Genomic DNA, 20,771 nt, shown 5'->3' with positions numbered 1-20,771 from the left:
GTATTCCTTATCTTTGATAGACTCCCATAGCAGTGGTGTGCAATTGGAGGTGGGAGTAAAACGCCATGTTTCCTTTTAGGAATGAACCGAATGTAATACGGCTTTGCCAAACCTAGTCTCTTGACTGGAGGAGGAATCCAGGTTGTAAAATCTTGTGAAGTTATGTGCGGACGACCATGTGGCAGTCGCACATAGAACCGGAACCCCTCTTTGGAGGGCCGAGGAAGCTGCGATACCCCTGGTTGAATGAGCCCTAAGATTTTGAGGAGGCTCTTTCCCTGCCAGTTTGTAACATTCCAGGATGGCCAAAATAATCCATCTGGAAATGGTTTGTTTTGTTATCGGTAGTCCCAACTTGTGCCCTGAGTAACCCACGAACACTTGGTCTGCTTGCCTAATCCTAGCAAATCTGCTGATGTAAAAGCTTAAAGCCCGCCTTGGGTCCAGCCTATGTAGCCTTTCTTCCCCTTTCCCCGGATGGTGAGGCGGATAGAATGAAGGTAAATTAATTTTCTGAGTGATGTGGAATTCAGAAACCACCTTTGGGAGGAAATTAGGCTTCACCTGTAGGACAACCTTGTCTTTATGAAAAATTGTATGAGGGGGTTTACAGGATAGAGCTTGTAATTCGCTCACCCTTCTAGCAGATGTTAAAGCCACTAATAAGACAGTTTTAAGGGTGAGAAATCTTAGCAAAAAAGAGTGGAGTGGTTCGAAAGGAGTACCCATCAGGAAATTTAAGACTAAATTTAAGTCCCATAAAGGAACCTGGAAAGGTTTTGGAGGGTAGACATTAGTTAATCCCTTTAGAAATTGTATTACTAAGGGTAATTTGAAATACGAAGGTTCCTCCGCAGTGCGCTTGAAGATCGATAGCGCTGCGAGATAGCCCTTGATAGTGCCAACTTGAAGGCCTGCATTTGCCAAGTAGAGTAGAAACGATAACACCGTTGGTGTACCACATGAAAAGGGGTCGGTATTCTAGCCGAAAGCAACACTTCTATGACGTCATCAGGGAGGTCCCAATCCTTGTATCTCAATCTTTCAGAAGCCAGGCGTGAAGGTTGAGGGTTCTGATGTCTGGATGGAGAACCTGACCTCCCTTCTGTGAGAGAAGATTCTCCTTGAGTGGAAGACAAATTGGAGTGGAGGGCAGATGGACATGTCCAGAAGGTCCGGGTACCACGTTCTCCTGGCCCAGTCTGGGGCAATTAGGATCATGGTTCTCTGGAATTTTCTCAACCTCCTGATCATTTGAGGAATGACAGGGACTGGTGGAAACGCGTACAGGAGTGGGAACTCCCAGTCCACTACGAATGCGTCCCCTAGAGCTCCTCTCGGGGGAAATTCCCTTGAACAAAACAGATCGCACTTTCTGTTGGTACTGGTGGCAAACAGATCCACTTGAGGGGTTCCCCAAAGGGTGAAGATCTCCTGAAGGACTTCCTGAGCTAGTTCCCACTCGTGGGAGACTGTGCCCTGTCTGCTCAGAGTGTCCGCCGTCAAGTTCTTCTCTCCGGCTAGGTGGACTGCCGATAGAGAGATTCCTTCTTGGATTGCCCAAAACCAGAGCTGCATTGCCTCTCTGCACAGTGGTAGTGATCCTACGCCTCCTCTTTTGTTGAGGTAGTGCATGGCCACTGTGTTGTCCGTCATTATCAGGACCTTTTTCCCCTGTACAGATGGCAGAAAAGCTTTCAGCGCTAGTCTGATTGCTCTCAGCTCTAACAGGTTGATCTGTAGTCTGGACTCCGATGGAGACCAACGACCGCTGATGGTCAAGTCGTTGGTATGGGCTCCCCACCCCGTGAGTGAGGCATCTGTGACTACTGTTATCTCTGGCCATGGTTGCCAAAACAGTTCCCCCTTCAAGATGTTTTTCTGGTAGGCCCACCACTGAAGGTCTCGAGCCACCTTGTCCGGAATCTGAAGGAGGTCTGTCATTCTCCCTGAGAATTGTGACCACTGAGTCCTCAGTGCCCACTGAAGAAATCTCATTCTCAGGCGAGCCTCCGGCACAAGGAAGATGAAGGATGCCATGAGGCCTAGCAACCTCAAAAAGTCGAAGGCTGGGAGACGTTGGGCATTTTGAAACTTGGTGACCATCTGCAGAATATCTTGAGCCCTCACCTCTGGTGGCGAGGTTTTTCCCAGGGAAGTGTCCAGGACCGCTCCAATGAACTGGAGTCTCTGTGATGGTATCATCTGTGACTTCTTTAAATTGAGGGAGAAGCCCAGTTTGTGAAGGAAATGGCAGACATAATCTAGCTGGATCTGAGCTTGTTCTGAAGATACAGCTCTGATCAGCCAATCGTCCAGGTAGGGGTAGACGTGGATCCCTTCCCTCCTTAGACTTGCCGCCACTACCGACATTAGCTTGGTGAAGACCCTCGGGGCGGAGGTCAGCCCAAATGGCAGAACTCGAAATTGATAATGAGAGCCGCCAATTGCGAACCTCAGGTATTTCCTGTGTTTGAGATGGATTGGCACATGGAAATAAGCATCCTGGAGGTCCAGAGATACCAGCCAGTCCTGGAGCTGGAGGGCCTGAAGGATCTGAGAGAGTTACCATCTTGAACTTGTCCTTCCTGAGGAACTTGTTCAATTCTCGTAAGTCCAAGATAGGTCTCAGTCCTCCGTCTTTCTTCGGTATGAGAAAGTAGGGGGGAGTACCAGCCCTTGTTCCTCTCCGCTACAGGTACCGGTTCTATGGCACCTTTCTCTAGCAGGTCTACAATTTCCTGCAAGAGGAGCAGATCTGGAACTCTCAGAGAGCTGTTCCCCGGTGGATGACTGAGGGATGCGTAGAAAAGGCAGGCAGTAACCTTGGGCAACTGTCTCCAATGCCCAAGCATCTGACATAATAGCCTGCCATTCCGTCAGATGTTGAGTTAACCTACCCCCTACTGGTGTTTTGTGAAGAGAGTCCTCAGAGCGGTTTGGAGGCGGCTGATGCAGATGCCGAGGGTAAAGAGGCACCTGCTGCTGCTGCGGCTTTTGTGTTTTTACCCCGTCCACCTCGGGTGAATTTCTTCTGACCCCTTTGAACCGGCTGTCCTCTGCCCTTTCCGAATGCGGAATAGAAGCGAAAGGACTTACCTCTCCATGAGAATCCTGAGGGGCGATATGGTGTCTGACGGATTGCAGCTCCTAAGGATTTTGCTGCTGCCTTTGATGTTTGTAGTTTTTCTAAACTGCCGTCCGCCTTCTTACCAAACAAAGAAGAGCTGTCAAAGGGCATATTCAAGAGTCTGCTTTGCATATCTGGAGCAAAACCAGACTTTCGCAACCAAGCAAATCTCCTGGTTGCTGTACTTGCCGCCATGACCCTGCTGATACTGTCAGCAGAATCGATGCCAGTCTGAAGGGATTCGCACATTGCGTCCTTACCATCTTTAATGATGTTGAGAAACGCTACCCTTTCTTCTCCCTCTGTGAGGCAGTCAGCCGCTGATGATGCACACTCCCAAAGTGTGTGGCTGAGCCTTGTGAGTGTACAAGTAGCATTGATGGATTTCAACGCCATGCTACATGCGGAAAATACTTTTTTGGCCATAGAGTCATATCTCTTATCATACCTGTCCCGTGGAACAGTAGGGTAAGCCGATTTACTACCTGCTGAAGTAGCTGCCTGAACAACCAGACTCTCCGGAGTTGGGTGTTTGGATAAATATTCAGGGTCAGCAGAAGACACCAGATATTTAGCTGATAGTTTCTTGTTAACTGCCGGGATAACCTCAGGTGTTTCCCAGTTTGCCAATATTCTTCTTTGTAATGCCGCATGAAATGGCACTACAGGATCCTCCTGTGGACCTTTGACCAAGATGTCTGTGAGGTCGTCTTGCTGAAAAGCAGGTGAGGGTGTGGACCATCCCATAAACTCTATTGTCCTTGCATTCAAGGTTATATAAGGGGTTTCAACATGTTCCACTGGGTCTAGAGTGGCAAATTTCACTTCTGGGGAAGTGTCCAACCCACTTGCTTCCTGTAGGGTTTCATGGAGGTCTTTCAACCTACCTTCCTCAGAGGTAAATTCCTCTAGTGCAGGAGTTGCAGATCCCTGCAACTCAAAAGGCCTTTCCTGATCTGAATCCTCCCCTTCTTCATAAATAGAAGATAAGACCCTGGAGTGGTCAGGTATTGAAAATGGTATAAATCCCATTTCCAGAGCAGAAGGAGCCAGATTTGTCATGATTGGCTGAGAAAACGTTGACGTCATCGACGCAGACGTTAAAGGCTTCGAAGGCGTTGAAAAAGGTGGTAGAGGCCTCGATGAACTCGAGAGTATCGGGATTCTACTCGAGGTTGTCGACGACATTCTCGTGCTCGGGGCTCTGGGTATGGCCAAGGGCTGTGAGGTGGCCGTGGGTTTGTCCTTTCTCAGCGTCGGCGTCGGCACTACTGACCTGTGCATCGAAGAACCCTTCGATAACAGCGTCGACAACGCCGATCTATGTGTCGAAGGGATCCTCAACGGCAGGTCGAAGACGCAACTTTGCCTTTTTTCAAAAGTTCGTGACGCTCTCGAGTGGCTTCTTTCGCCGGGTACTGCGACTCGCGGCTTTTTGATTTTGCGGGTCTTTCACCCAGGGTATCACCCTCAGCAGTCTTCGAGCGGGTCGAGGCCGCTTTCTTGAAGATGCTTAGTATCTTTTTCCTGAATTCCTCCCACTCAGCCTGAGAGCTATGTTTAGTGGGACAGGAGACCCTTTCTGGGGAAACGGAAGAAGACGAAGAAGGGGATCTTCGACATCTCTTTTTTGTATGCTTAGATCTCGAAGAGTGATGGGAATTGCTTTGAGATGTAGAACGAGAATGTCTTTTATGATGGCAAGGAGACGAATGTCTTGACTCCGCCGAGGAAACTGTCTTAGAAAGTTTAACTGCCTTACCTCTCTCGAGCTTCCTCTTACGCTCCTTCAAGGCTTTCGCCGTCATGGACATGCAGTCCTCGCACTCCGAACAATGGTGCTCGATTCCCAGGCACCACAAACAGATCCTGTGAGGATCCGTCAACGACATTTTCTTTCCACAGTCTCGACATTTTTTGAAGCCGGACCGTGGAGTCGTCGGTTCGGGTGAGGAAGCCATCGAGTACGAGTCGGTATTCACGAGGAATATATCGAATTATTTGACTGAAGAACTGAGCAACGATATTCCGAGGCACCACGAAGCGCGGAAAAACGGAACTGAGCAACGGACGCTGCGCAAGTCTATTTATACGTGTGGTGACGTCGGCGCCGATACGGAGGCCGTCGAGGGACATCGGCTCGAGGGACGTCGACGCACAGCGCCCTCTACTGAATTTTTTTTTCCGAGGCCAGTAAGCTGGGAGATGATCTGTCTATCAAAGATAAGGAATATGTCGGAGGACACAATCCCTTCGAAACAACTGTTTTAATTACACTTGTTAAAACAGGGAGTACAACTGACATCAATGGACGCCGTTCAGTATTCTCTCTCAAGAGTTGTCAAACATTTCATTAAAAAAGCACAACTTTATACTAAAAATTCATCATGAGTGACGTCATACTACATGGCAAAATAAGAAAACCTACGGGGGTTTGTGATAGACTTAAAGAGAACATCTAAGTATATTTTCTATAAGAGCGGGGATCGTGATTGGGTCTCTAAGGTCAGGTGGACAACTAAACCCACCCCAAGTGAAAGTCATCTTCTGTGTCAGACTAATACACAACGTTCTATTGGCTTCTCAAACTATAGGGCTCCTTGCTAGGTGGCCCTCTATAATTGGTTGGCACACTTGAACCTGTCTGGAATATTCCACTCGCTAGCAGCATGCATACTGGTACCCCAGGTGCTAGGGGGTTGGTCTGATCATGCCTCGCCACCCAATTAGCCCAACATCCATCATCACTCCTGCGGTCTGCCAGTCAATTAGTCCTTGAACTCAGCCTTGCGAAGGCTCATTGTGCCTGAGAATAAAAGGGATTGAAGGCATGGCCTTATCTTCTGGTCTCAGTGTTGCTCGCCCCAAAGTCTATTTTCATCTGACCATGTGACTCGAGAACACGTTTTGAGCTCCTTCATTGTATTTAATACTATTAAATGAAGAAAACCTGGCACATTTAGTGTTTCTCCATTACACCTCAAGCAGGAGCTCAGCTCGCTTCTCACATTTATTGTTAATTTCCCCGAGTATATAACCAGGCTCTTGGCAACCCTGACTCTTGACACTGGGCCAGGCAAGCCTTCTTGAATCTTCCTTCGCCGTCAGCTATTCTATTCTGCTGCGCCACACTTTCAGCCCTTCAATTCACAGCGTCCAATTTTCACTACGTATAGCCAGCCATATGATTACTTTGTCTACTTACGTTACTGCATCTGTATATTTGTGAAATGGTTTTGCATTTTCTTCAGTGCTTCTCCGCACATGCAATCTTCATTTTGCTCCCAAAAAGTTGCTTCATTCGCTATTTTGCCATCAGATTCTATAAGGTCTAGATACTTTCTTCATTGGCATCTCTTCTGGGTGCGCCATTTCTGCTTCATGTGACGTCACCAGTCTCCTCTTTCACTCATCTTCACACTTCCGGAACTTCCTTCAGAAGACCGTTATTTCTTCGGGGATACATCATACAGGGTTTACTCTTACGTCCCGTTCCCTTTCCTCCATACTGCATGGGCGTCCCTTCTTAAGGACGGGAGACGGAACCTTTTTCACCAGAAAAACATTCTTCCCCTTAAATTTAGAGGCGCGCAGGGGTGCAGCCCTGGGAGCATGCTGGCAAGCTTGTACCGCATACGACGGGCTCTTATCGAGGTCTCTGAAGAACAGACTAGCCAGGTGGAGGGAGCTCTTCCAGAGATCGCCTCCAAAGGACCTAAAGGACTTAGTCTATCATCGATCCAAGCCCAAGGTAGGGCCATTCTTTTCCAGCGCACCCCACAAGGGACACTCCTTCCCAAGGACTCGCCCGCGCAGGAGGGACCACTCAGGTCCTCATACCAGCAGGAGTACCGAGGCTAAATCAGCTACCGGCCGAGGGGTCAGTATATCCTCTCGGTGACGGTGCCGAGGGACGGGAAGGTTCTTTTACCGGGTCTTCATCCGAGGGGCCACACCCTAGTACCGGCAACATGTCCCAGGGGGCGCCTATATGCAGTTCTACCGGCAGATCTGCTGAGGGCGAATCACCTACCAGGTCTCAGCCTGAGGAACAGGGTAGGCCCCATGATCCACACTCAAGGGTCCTGGAAGGGGCGTAGCCCAGTGTACCGAGCAACACAACGCAGGCACGTGGAAGGCAGCTTGACAAAATAGTGCTATGCCAGACATTCCTGACATCCACCCCATACCGCACCAAGGCAGGAAGCAGGTGGAGGAACGTGTGTCAAGGTGGGACTGGTGTCAACTAAGTATGTGGCCTACAGCCTACCTTTCATTTGCGCAGGGCAGGTTCCTGATGCGTCCGTATTGGCAGGACACGCAACGGCTCCAGGAGCCGTCCACTACCCCGTCAATATTGCATACCACTCCGGCCTGTGAGGACAGATTTTTTAAAGGTTCCTCGGGCTCATGAAATCTCCTCGGATTGGGATCATCCTGAGGGACGCCATCAGGTTTGTGCTCTGGCGCCGCAGGCCCGAGTACAGGCGCCCCTGACCCCTGTGCAGCCTCAGCCACCCACTCCGGCCCCCCAACCGTTTGTGCAGGCAGTTCCGTACCAGCCTCCGGCTCTGGTCTCCACACCCCAACCTTTGGCTCCCAGCACCCCTCCACCGGTGCCGAACCAACCGGACCCTCAGGTGGACACGGATGAGGATGAGGTCCCCGACACACAGTTGTCAGCCAAGCCTCCTCCTCTGCAACAGCCTCAGAGGGAAAGTAGGCATGACACGCCCCTTCGACCCTCAACCTCTCCCTAACTCTACAAAAATTTAAGGTGGTTACGCCAGCTTTGATAGCGGAGACATTGTGCAAGGGAGCCTGAATGTGCTGGATCTACAAATGGGGACACCCCCAAGTGGACCCCTTTGCCTCCTGGGACAACAGGAAGTGCCAACTGTTCACCTCCTGGCAGGGTCAGGGCCCGGGCTCCCTGACGATGCATTCCAGATTCGGTGGGACACAATGACAGCTTACGCCTTCCCACCAACACCGCTGATACACAGGGTGATATGTAAGGTCAAGGAGTCTCGCGACCTCAGCATCTTTCTGATAGCACTGTGGTGGCCACCCAGGCCATGGTTCTCAGAGTGGCTCAGCCTCTCGGAGAGACCTCCCATTCGCCTTCCGACAGGCCCAGCAAATAATCTGGCATAGCAAGGCGGCACAGCCATCCACCCCGCTGCACAGAAACTAGCCCTCACAGCGTGGTTCCTGAACAGGTCATGCTAGGTCACCTGCCACTGGGCAGGCTCTAAGGGTATCAACCCCCTGGCATGTACCCTGGACGAAGTGCTCACCTTCTCAGCGTACCTCACTCATTCAGGTGTGCAGGTATACGCCTGCCTCACCTACATGGCAGCCATTGGGGCTTACAGAAACTCAGAGGAGAGTTTTTCCTCTTCTATCCCGATTGTCAAGAAGCATCTGACGTGTCTCGCCAGGCTCTACCCGCCCATCAAGAGGGTGCACCCCGTGTGGGACCTCAACATAGTATTGGGTGCCCTGGCGCACAAACCATTTGAACCAATGGCGTCCGTGGACATCAGACTGGTCACCATTAAGACAGCCTTGCTAGTCAGCCTGACCTCGGCTCGCAGAATCAGCGAAACGCACGCTCTGGTCACCTCAGAGCCATATAGTACCTTTCACAGGGATGAAGTAGTCCTGCGGACACACCCAGCATTCCTACCTAAGGTACATTCCGCATTCCATCTTAACAAAGAAATTGGGCTGCCTACGTTTTTTGCTGAGCTCAAAGACGAGGCACAGAGAGTTCTGCACTGCCTTGATGTCAGGCATGCCCTGAAATTCTACTTAGACAGGACCAAGGGCTTCCGCAAGTTGGACGCACTTTTTGTCACCTTCGGCGGATCAAGACCGGGGTATCAGGCCTCCAAGGCCTCCATAGCCCGTTGGATTGTCTCAGCCATCAAAAAAGCTTACGAGGGACAGCAAAAGCCACTGCCGGCCAGCATACACGCCCACGCGGTCAGAGACAAGGCAATGGCCATTGCTTTCCAGCGGCATGTCCCCTGGCAGGTTATAAGCAGGGCGGCCACATGGCCACCCCCTTCTGCTTCCTGCAAGCATTACTGTTTGGATGCCGGCTCTAGATCAGATGCAACCATCGGACAGGCGGTTCTTAGAAACCCGTTTGCTTAAGGAGGGTCTCCTCTCCACCCTGGGGCTACACTCAGTTGTAATCGCCCTTGCAGTATGGAGGAAAGGGGACGGGACATAAGAGCAATTATAAATTACTCACCGTAATGACTAACACACTCTCAGTCCTTAGTCTCCTTTCCTCCATAAGTCCCACCATCCTCCCGCCTAATAAAACTGGTGTCATTAGGCAATGATAAATATTGTCGACGTGTCAATGGGGACTGAGGAATGGCGCAGGTGGGCAGAATCAGGGTAGCGCATGCTCCTAGGGCCCCACCCCTGCACGCCTCTACATTTAAGGGGAATAAGATTTTTCTGGTGGAAAAGGTTCCATCTATCGTCTCTAGGAAGGGACGCCCATGCAGTATGGAGGAAAGGGGTGTAAGGACTAAGAGTATGTTAGTCGCTACGGTGAATAACTTATAATTTCTCGATGGATAGCTTGTTTCAAGGACTCTTCGCGATATAGGTACCATTACTTGCTTTGCACATGTCGCAATTTCCGGCTGCCAACATATAGGCAGAATGGGGGTAGGACTTCCGGTAGAGGTACTTGGCTCCTCCTCTACACATTGGTAAGAAAAAGACAGTTGGCAAAGAACAGCTGCTGGGTTGTGTTATTACTATGGTTGCAGCAGTAATAGTAAGTAGGATACAGTTAGGCGCATTTGTTGAACAGAATGGTTTTGAGTTTTTTACGGAAGATCAGGTAAGATGGCTCGTCTTTGATAGATGGAGGGAGAGCCTTCCAAAGAGTTGGAGCAATGCATGTGAAGCTGGCTCCTCCCGCTCGGTGTCTGGTGAATCTGGGCGTCGTAAGGGAAGAGGCGGATCTCGGTCTGCGGAGATTGTGTTTTTTTGGCGATGCATGCAGCGCGGTAATTGGGTGCAGTATTGTGGATGCAGCGGTGGGTGATTGAGAGGATTTTAAACTCAATATGTGCCTTGATGGGCAGTCAGTGAGCTCCATGTCTCAAGACAGACCAGAGGGCGTTACTTTGGATCAATTTTAATTTGGTTCGATTGTTGCAGATAATGGCCCTTGCCAGGGTGAGAGGAATTTTCTGGGGTGGTTGAAACGTTTAGTGGAGTAGGTGGCGGGGGAGGCAACAGCTTTTATGTGTTTGGACATGTTCAGTACAGAGTCTAGGTGGACTGCCAGGGTTTTGACAGAGCTGGACACGTGGGTGATGTTTCCATCAATGGAGAAGAAGGCAGGGTCTAAGTATTTGAGACGGTGTGTGGAGCCTTTGACTAGGAGCTCTGTCTTATCACCCAGGCATAGGTGGTAGGTAGCCATCCAGGCCTGAATGATGTTGTAAATCCACTTGATATTGGAAGAGTCGATGTAGTGATTACTGGCGAGTTTTAGGAGAATTTGTGTGTCGTCAATGAAGTTGGTGTAGGGGATTTAAAGGCTGTCCAAGTGGTCAAAGAGTGGCTTAGTATACATATTTTACAGAGTGGGAGATAGGCATATTCCTTGAGTTAACCTTTAGGGAACAAGGATAGGGTGAGCCGCCTCTGATCCTGCGAAGATCCTGGAGGATCTGTCACTCAGAAAAGAGTTTACCAAGGTGGAAGTGAGATGGTGACACAGGATATCGTGGTCAAGAAGGTCAAAGGCTGCAGAGAGGTCGAGGAGGAGGGCGAGGTCACCTGCGTCCCGGATGGCGTAAAGTTTAATCTTGAGGTCAAGGAGAGCAGATTATGTGCTATGTCATGGTCTACAGCCAGATTGGCGTGTGTCCAGAAGGTTATGTGCTTCAAGGTAGGGTTGGAGTTGTGTGTAGGCTGTGCGGTCCAGTATTTTAAGTAGGTAAGGTAACATTGTGATGGGCAGGTAGTTCATGGGGAGGGTGGGGTTGAGCAATAGTCTTTTGACGAAGGGGGTGACCCATGCTTCTTTGATGGATTTTGGCACTGTGTTGGAGTTGAAAGAGGCATTAATAGATTTTGCAATAATCGGAGCAAAGGGTTCTGAACACATCTTGATGATATGGGATGGGCCGAGGTCTCCTTTGCAATTGGAGGTTTTTAGTCGATTGATGGCAGCGATTACATAAGTTGAAGATACAGGGGAGAAGTGGAAGGGAGGTAGAGACGGCTCAGGGTGAGCCATTCGGCCTGTGTCGGGCGCAGCACTGCATGGAAGCACGGATTTTCTGAGGATAATTTTCCCTCTGAGGTTATGGGTCTTGTTGGTGAGTGTGGACTGCACCAGGGAGCGCCAGGCTTTGTCTTTTGGAAAGCTTTCTAAGGGCGGTGCCAGGGATTTCAGCTCTTTGAAGATTTTAAAAAGTTCTCGAGTATTGGGGCTGGCCTCATTGATTCTGGTGTCATAAATGCTGGCTTTGGTGGTAGCGATAGTAGTTTTGTAGGATTTGGCAGTCATAAGAAAGGCCTCATTATCAGGAGTGGATGGATTTTTTCTCCATAGGTTTTATTGGGCACGTTTCAGTTTACGGAGGGTGATTAGTTCCTATGTAAACCAGTTGTGGTTGTTGGTTGTCTTTTTTGGTTTCGTTTTGAAGGTCTAGGGCATTGAGGAGGGAGAGCTTGTAGGCATTGAGCATTGCGGCTGGGTCCGTGCTGTCGGGTAGCAGAGCTAGGGAAGCAATGATGGTGTTGCTAATTTATGTTAGCAGATTTGTAATGCACACGTTCGGCCTAAGGCATCTTGCTGCGGAGGAAAAAAAAACACACAAGCAGACAACTCAGGACAAAAAAGTAGTGTTTTAAGAAGGCGGCGGAAATTACTATGATTTTCAACACCTCTTAAAGCAGGAGGAAGCTATTCCACAGTTTGCCAGCTGCAACTGTGAAGGCACGACCGCCAATTCTGGTCAGACAGAACATGGGGACCACAACAAGATGGTAGGTAGTAGAACGCAATGTTCGTGGAGGAATATAGTGCTGAAATGTATCTTAACAATAATCGGCACCTGGGTGGTAATAGGCACAGTGTACTAAGCACGACTTTAATGTAACACTCTCCGCCAGAAGGAGCCAATGAAGAGCACAAAGAACAGGGCTGATATGAGCACCATAGGGGTGGAAGTGGCCACTCAGGCAGCTAGGTTCTGTAAAAGCTGTAGCCAATGTCAAAGACCCAAGATTTCCCAGTACAGAAGGCCAAAAGGAAGCAACCCAAACAGTAGGATCAGGAGGAGAACCCACTACCAGAATCCTAGTCTTGTCACCATTAAGTTTTAGCCAATTGTCGTCCATCCACCCATTCACGGCCCCCAGGTACGCACACAAGCGTGACGACACTTTAGGCCAGTTTGAGTCTAATCGGACCAGAATCAGTGTCGTCAGCATACGCGTAGCACTGGAAGCTCTGCGAGAGGATCAGACCAAGAACAGGCTGAAAATAGATATTAAACAACATAGGGGACAAGGCCGAGCCCTTAGAGACACCACATGAAAGCAGGTGAGACAAAGAGCGGAAAGGGGGAAGAGAGAGAAAGTCTCCATCATACAGAAATGTAGAGAATCAGGCCAGGACAGGGGCAGAGAGACCAGCCACAGCCATACAGTACAGCAGAATGGAGTGGTCCACGGTATCAAATGCGGTGGAGAGATCTAACAGTATTAATGCCCCCACTGTCCACCATCATGGCCAGATCGTCAAGTACCAAGACTAGTACACTCTCTAAGCCCCTCCCCGGCCGGAATCCCAACTGAAAAGGATTCAAGAAACAAGAAGATTCCAGAAAAGAAGAAAGAAGAGGGTTCCATAATTTCTTTGGTAAGTTTGAGGGTGTGTCTCGCAGTGATGGGTGGATAGGTTCTAGTTATGCGTGATGTTTTGGGGTCGGTGGGTGTGGTAAAGAGGAGATAATGGTTCATCCAGGGGACGGGGTCAATTGCGGAGATCGTGATGGGCAGGTTGCACTTCAGTCAAGGATCCTCCTTTTAGAATATGTGGGGACTGTAACGGCTTGAAAAAGGTTAATCTCAAGGAGAGTGGTCCTGAGGGCTGTGGCCTTTTCGTCAGAGTTGTCATTAAACCCTAAATTGAAGTCTCCCAGGAATAAGATATCAGTATTGGGTTTGAGGATCGGTGAGATGATTGATGGGATGGCAGTTACTGGTGTGTTAAGGTTGCTGGCTTGGCGATGGAGTAGGATGATGTTCATGGTAATTTGGGGACTAGGTTCAATTTTGGCAAGCTGGATTTCATAGCCTAGTATGGCGGGGAGGTAAAGGGGAGGCCCCAATAGGGACAGAGGTCTTGGTAATAATAGCAACTCCACCTGCTTGGTTGGACAGTCTGTATGCTCCAAGTATAAAGTAGCCATCTGGTATGGCGAGGGACAGCTGGGAGCCTGCTGTGTCATGGGATTTTGTTTCAGTGATGGCGAGGAGGACGAGGCTGTGTTCCATTATGAGATTGTGTATGTCAGGGGCATGATCACACAGCTAACGAGAGTTAATGAGGGCACAGGTGAGGTGATCGGGATGAGAAGTGTTTAGTGTGAGGGCTGGCTAGTCTGTGTTTGAGGCTGGATGGTAATAGCGGGGGAGGTAGGAGCAGCCACTCGGGGAGCAGGAGTTTTTCCCGGGGGCTTGGTGGTTGGCAGGTGTTTAGGGGTATGGGTCTGGGATCTGAGATGTTGTAGTCTAACTAGCCCTGTAAACGGTAGGGAACAAGTTCTAAGTTGGTTGGTGACCGTTCTAGAGGTCAGAGGGGTGATGGCTTTGGTATTGTGGAATGAGGAGTCTGGGAGCTTTTGCTCATTGCTGCCGGACAGCAGAGCAGAGAAGCTTGTGTACAGCCCAATGACACCGCAGTGTACCGCTCTCAGTCCTGCCCAGTAGAAGGCAGCTTCTCACTTCAGCTCTATTCCTGCTGCTGTGCTTTCTCTTACCGGCCCCTCTTCCAAGATGTCGTAGGACCCAGCACCTGAAGTGCATGGCCTGTCCAATAAGGATACAGGCAGCGTGTGCAGTTAGCCGGACGCCAGCACCAAGGTGAGAAAGTGAGAAGGGGCAGTGTCTACCGGGGACATAGCTGGTGCATTAGTATCCCTGTGTGATTGCTGCAAACGCCCCCTGCCAGTACAGACGGGCCTTCCAACCAGGTACAGCTGCTCAGCACTGCACACAGAGTCAGCTGTCACGACCCATATAAAAAAAAAAACCCTGGCCACCCCATGGGCCAAGAGGGACCTTGAATCGGGTCTCAAACAAACTCAGGCATCCTTTGCTCAAGCCCTCTTGGGGCCAGTCCTCGCGCCGTTGGCGCCAGGCTCATACTTCGTGAGGACTTGTGTTTTGGGACTACTTTATCACCAGTGCAAGCCAACATGGAGGCACCCACGGAACCAAGCTATGCGGTATAGAGTTTTGGGTGTGGTAGCCTAGGAACTACTTTACCTGGACTACTTTTCTGAAGCTATTTAAACCACACCCAACTTGAAGGACACGCTTCGCGTTACTTTGCAATCCTGCAACGTGACGCTCATGTTCAGCTGTACCTGCGAACCTCGGAAGAACAGCATCTGGAAAACAAAAGGACATTGTTAATAGCTGCAGCTTACCTGTGAATCCATCGCTAGCTGCCCTCCGCTCCTGCAAACAGCATCCAAGGAACAGCGAGCCTCCGGACCGACGGATCTGCAAAAAAGGAGAGAAACAGGACATTAGACATTTTACAATTGCGCCGGCAGCTTACCTCACGAGTCGCCCATCGACCAGCATCGCCTTGGGACTTCTTGCTCCGGGTGAGCACCGCAACCTACGGGAACAAAAGACAACAGGTTAGCAAGGTAAGGCATCATAGCGCTGGGCATAGCGCCTACTTACCACATCAAAGCGCTCTCGAAGCACCATCACCTACCGGCGAGTCCCAATTCAGCCAACATTCCACAGCGAACTTCCGCGCACCCAAGGAAAGAGAAAAGACATTACTTAAACTAAAGAAAGGCATACAAGTACAACAGTAATAAGACCTACCTGAAAGACTCAAAAGGGCCTGCATCAGTGAAGTAACTAGATCGCACTCGCCCACAAAGGACAACGCGCCCCTGCCAAGAAGGCAGGACGGAGAGCATGCCAAAACCCATAACAAGGTGAGGAAAGGTCCGGGGAGGGGCTGCGGGCATAGGGGGTGTTGGGAGGCTCTTACCCCAGTTGCCCAGTCTTGAACATTGCCCACCTGTATTCTAGGCAGAACTTCTCCGCTGATCATACCTGGGAGCGGCTGAGAAGGATACCAGAGTCCCCACAGCTGGGTGGTGTCCCCGTGGATACCAGGTGAGCGTAACATCAGCTATGGACGTTGAAACCACCAAATCAGGGTAGCCGTCGGATTCTCGAACTTCTTGAACCCTTCTAAACTGCAATATTTTTGAGCGGTTCCAATGCGCCTCTGTCTCTTGTCTGAGGCCACTGTACCTCACCTTTCGGTAGATCTGGAAAACTCTTATATGAGAGGTGCCTGGTGTCGGCCTTTACCTCTCACAGCAGCTTTGACAGTGAGAACCGATATCGATTCATGAACATGAAAAAAAAAAAGCATGGAACATGCAAACATTTTTATGAACATGAATATAAGGTGCCACAGATGTACACATGTGAAGTTTGAAATGCGTGCACCAAGAGTATGCAGTTTCTGGTATATGTGAAGTCAATCTAGGCCAGGCGCAAGCAACTTACCAAACTATGGGTTTTGCTTTGCATTCTGGGACTTTCAAACTTGAAAAACAAATTTACATGTTTAAAAATTCAACCAAAAAAGAATTATGAATAGGCCCCACATCCCAGACATGAGGCACATTGAGGACTGTATCTGCAACTCTGTGTCAAGTAACTCATGCTCTATTTGTAATCACTTCGTCACCAGCCAACACAATGACACGCTAAGTGAACTAGAAACTGTCATGCATGTTGGAAGCAACCACTAGGGCTAATGTGCAGACATGCAGCTCTCGGGTCTCAGTGACATTGACACACAGTGACACTGTGTGGTATTAGAGCACTGTCCAGTTTGTCATTTGATTCTACAGACGCCCAGACTCCACCACCGACACACTGTGATCCTGAAATATAAACTGTCATGCATGTGTAAAGTGACAGCTAGAGGGAATGTGGGGGGACGCAGATCTGGGCTCCATCTGATAGACACTGTGGGATCTTGAGCATAACATTTGATTAGCAGGCACTCAGGCTCCACCACCGGCAATCTGTGTGTTCTTAGGCAGACAACCCCACTTACCTGGCAGCTTGCGCACCCCATAAACTGGCCGCCCGGCCACCTTCCAGAGCACCTTCATGACCTTGTAGTGTCCCTGGGATCAGAGGGCCGGGCCGCCCAGTCTGAGTAGAAGGACTGCTTGTGCTTCTTCCACTTGGCGCGGCACTGTGACATGCTGTGCTCGTAGCCCTTGTCTGAGAGCCGCTGTGCGATGTCCCTCCACAGGGCCTCGTTGGGCCGGCTGATGGAGGCCATGAGCAGCGGCACCTGGCCACTGCTGTCGATCTGCGCATAGTCCGCCAGCCGTGACCTGCTTAGGGGACGCAGTGAGTGGAGCTCGGCAGCAGCCAGCCAAGCCCTCCCTGCTCCGGACCCTGCTGCACCCTGCGCCCTCATGACCAGCCACCACCATCCAAACACACCCATGAGATTCTCTGCTCTGTGGCAGCAATGAGCAAAAGCTCCCAGTAAGGGGCTTTTGTTTGATTGCTGCCGCAAGAGCACAGCATTAACTTTTCCACATGAAACTGCTTCAGCTTACAAAATGGCTCCCCCCAAGTGCTTGAAAATACAGGCTTTAAAGGTCATTAAAAAAACTATATTGTTTTTATTATGGCCAACATTTTTGAAGCATAACATTTTCGAGTGAACTACCCCTTTAAGTGTGGTGCACACTTCACAGCAGGGGTGGGCCCCATCCATCATTTTCTACTTTTTGGGGTGACCAAGGTTAAAAGGGGAGAGAAAAAGGACAGGGAAAATGGTTTGGAATGAGCTAAAGAAAGGGTAAAATGGTGACCAAATAAACAAAAAAACAGACAAAATGGGGAGACACCAAAATCAATGAAATATAAGGCGGTGTCAGGGAAGTTCACTAAACCCTCCACATTCTAACAAAACCACTCTAAAATGCAAGTTGTGGGTTTGTTAAGTAAACGCCTGCTCATACATTCTCAACAACGCCCATAAAGAGAAAGGGAAAGTTATGTGGTCTCTATATATGATTCCAGCAGGGTTCGAAATTGAGATCCAACAGGCAGGAGTTAAAACCATATCCTGAGTGTGGGGCATCACCCTGTAGGCAGGAGCTACCACAAAGGAACCAGTAGCTACCAGATATCCTCTTAACTTTTTGTTCATTTTGTATGAAAAAATGTATATTATGTGTTCTAATTCTTCATTATTAACATTCTCAAATACTCAAAGTTAATGTCCAATTTATATGTTTAGAAGGCACCAGATGCCAAGGAGTCAAAGGTAGCTCCTAGTAGCTGTTGGTTTCAAGCTAACCAGGCTCTACTATGCAGGAAGCAGGAGCTAAATAGCTCCCAGCTCCTATCAATTTCGAACCATACTCCAGTATCTTCCAGAGCCCCCAGAATGTTGGCCAACAGAACCCTGAACCTAGCGTGCTAGTTCAGACACCATTATTGGCTCCTGGCAGCTTCCGCAGGAACTTCAGTATGAGTGATCAGCATGGCGGAGCAGAGAGCAGCCTGGCCTTGCTGAGGACAGCATAACCCCAAAATACTGAATCTATAGGGCTCTTACCTATTTCCCTTGGATCTTACTCACCAGTGTGAACTTCAGGTGTTACATCAGGATGTGAAGATGAAAATTCTTCCTTCCAAGTTTTCCGTTTCTTTGGTGGTGGTTCAGCCTTTATCTTTGGCTGTTTTCCTTTAGATTTCACAGTGGACACCTTTGTGGTTACATTTTTTGGTGCAAGAGAATCCTGAGCTTTGTTGTTAACCATACCTTTAGTATGTGCAGGTCTGCAACCACAACAAAACAATTGGAAAGTGGTTATTCATATTTCTTAACAATTTGTATTTAGGGTAAAGTGCATTTTGATACACATTGCGTAGAATGAACATCTCCATATGTTATAGCAGTAGCACACGTATTGATATACAGAGACTATATAAGAAAAAGGCAGTAATGTATAAGTACATTACAAATGTCCCATACTTGGTATACTACATGAAGGGAAAGAAGAAAAAGTACACAACCCAGGTGAGACCTTTAATTATGAACTGAGACATGTATGACAAAAGTAACTTACTCTGAAATATTCTTTCTGGTGCTTGTATATGTTTAGAGTCAAATGCTATGCCTATACCGCCATGTATTTGTTGGTCTTAAGTATTACAAGTTGTTTACTTCCAAAGTAAAATATACTGACATATGCATGTGTGCAAGTGCCCCGTGGTATCAATATCATATTTATTGTTTTCCCTGTACGTGTACATATGAGAGTAGGTTGTGACCACCAGCAGGTTAATGTTACCTACGCATACCTTTGTGTAAGAGTGCCTTGGTTAATTTGGGGGGCGGGCGGGGTTGGGTGGGCACATGTCACACTAAACAGATACAATTTTGATACATATTTTGGTGAAAACTGAATTTCCCCCCAAAAAAATTCCTTGTGCATGGCTACATTGGGTTCAACCACTCTTCTGATCAATGTAACAGGTATCAGAACATCAACCTTGTATGTAAAATGGTTGAGTTAGCATCTGTGAAGTGGTTTAACAGTAGCTTCTGTTTAAATCCGAGCTACATCCTGGAGTGCAAGTGAGCTGGGACCCCATTTTCCTCATATACCCCTTTGGCCCCCTTGTTGCAGCCTCTGCCTTGCAGATGTACTTTTATTGTTCTTCCTCTCCCCTTTTTTGTATTTCGTGCTCCTGAGCTTGTCTTTCAACCCCTTCTCTGCCCGCTTTTCCCTGTGTCTTTCTTCCATCCTCATAGTCCTCCCCCTGTCCCTATTGGCCACCAAACTCCTCAGTACAACAGCCCCCAGGGCAGCCCCACTGTGTGTCGCAGCCCCCTCGGCTAAGGACCCCATGGCAAAGATCAGCTCATGAAGAAGCAGCTCAAGATCATGTCTGCAAGTATCAGCAGGGGACGCAGAAAGCTGGCAGTGGTTAACAAGGTAAGTGTGATGTGATCGGGGGGGGGGGGGAGTGACAGCAATCACTGCATCCCACTAAACTGACCTCTCTTATTTCAATGGTAGCCCACAGTGAAATGGTAGTCATATCTCGTACATACGCCAATGTTAGCTAGCCAGCCTGGATAACACATTTAACTATCCCACCTATCTTATTACTGAGTTTCCTACAGCCCCAGGCATTCTGCCTCCTATGCCTATCATCTATACTCCTCATTTCCCTCACCTTCACAAGGTATCCAACTTGTAACCAGTCACATCTAGATACAATTCAATTGTGCAGATTAGCAAGCGTCAAATCTAAACAAAATTGTGAAGATAATCCTGCATCACCTTTAGATAGAATTGTGTAGATCAGCATGCAACACATCTAGATAATGATGCATCTAACCAGCCCTACTAAAAATCTCACCCTCGCCATACACCTCAAACTTGTAACTAAACACAAACATGCCTCTAAACAAAAAACCGCACGCACTTCAACACACTGCAACAAAAAAACAAACCACACACAGCCTCACAAAACAGCACATGACAGCTACCAACCAAAAAGCACACCAAAGCTCAGCGAAAGGTGTTACCCGAACTGAGGCTGCTAACAGCATATCAGAGCTTGCTTCCTCTTTTCCCGCTCAGTCCTACTAACCCATCCCACCCTCTTTCCCTTATAGATCCGCCAGAGCGCCAGGGGGCCACTCCAGTGGTGATAGTGCACGGTGCAGAAATCCTTTAACATTAACATCCTTTGAGTAAATTTGGACCCCCACGCGTTCACTCGTTCCCTACGGGTCTCACCCTGTGTGTTTTCTCGTTTCAGCCTGCCCGTCCCTCCCTCCTCCCTTTGATTGGCCAAGCTTCTCATAAGATTCATAGTGCTAGAGTAGCCCTCTTCCCGATGCAGCCCCTGTGGCAGAAGGCCCAAGGCAAAGGGTAGCCCCTACAGGGAGCCACAGGAGGTGTCTCCAGGTGTCGGCAGGCTGCCTCCCACCAAAAGAAAAAACCCAACCAAATAAAGCAAAAAAAATATGGGATACATTACTAACCGTAATCGTATTTCTGATGCTTGTATCTGCTTAGATTCACATGCTGTGCATAGGCCGACATCTAGTGGAAGATGCAGAATATTACATTTGTTGTTTTTGAAACTCAAAAAGGGACGTCGACAGGGCGTGCCAGTAATACTATCCCTAGTGTGACGTCCACTGTACCCATGATCCCTCACGCGTTGAGGGCCCTCAGATTGTTATTTTTCTGAAATGGGGTAGCGTGAGTACGGTTGTATCCAAGCAGATATGTATCAGATAAGCTCATAAGCA

At 48.9% G+C, this 20,771-nt stretch overlaps 1 protein-coding gene across 3 annotated transcripts in view; it reads right to left on the bottom strand.

Moving 5' to 3' along the window:
• Positions 1 to 20,771, bottom strand: part of QSER1 (glutamine and serine rich 1) — a 1,726,564-nt gene that overhangs the window by 711,264 nt on the left and 994,529 nt on the right. For all 3 annotated transcript variants that reach the window (XM_069623572.1, XM_069623573.1, XM_069623574.1), the window contains one exon: positions 18,075 to 18,274. In XM_069623572.1, the coding sequence (XP_069479673.1) occupies positions 18,075 to 18,274 (200 nt within the window). The remainder of the gene's footprint in view (positions 1 to 18,074; positions 18,275 to 20,771) is intronic.

This window comes from Ambystoma mexicanum, chromosome 11 (genome assembly GCF_040938575.1).
Source record: "Ambystoma mexicanum isolate Mex_15411 chromosome 11, UKY_AmexF1_1, whole genome shotgun sequence".
NCBI classification, from domain to species: Eukaryota; Metazoa; Chordata; class Amphibia; order Caudata; family Ambystomatidae; genus Ambystoma; species Ambystoma mexicanum.
The sequence above is the reverse complement of the archived record's forward strand: the minus strand, read 5'-3'. Positions and strand labels throughout refer to the sequence as shown.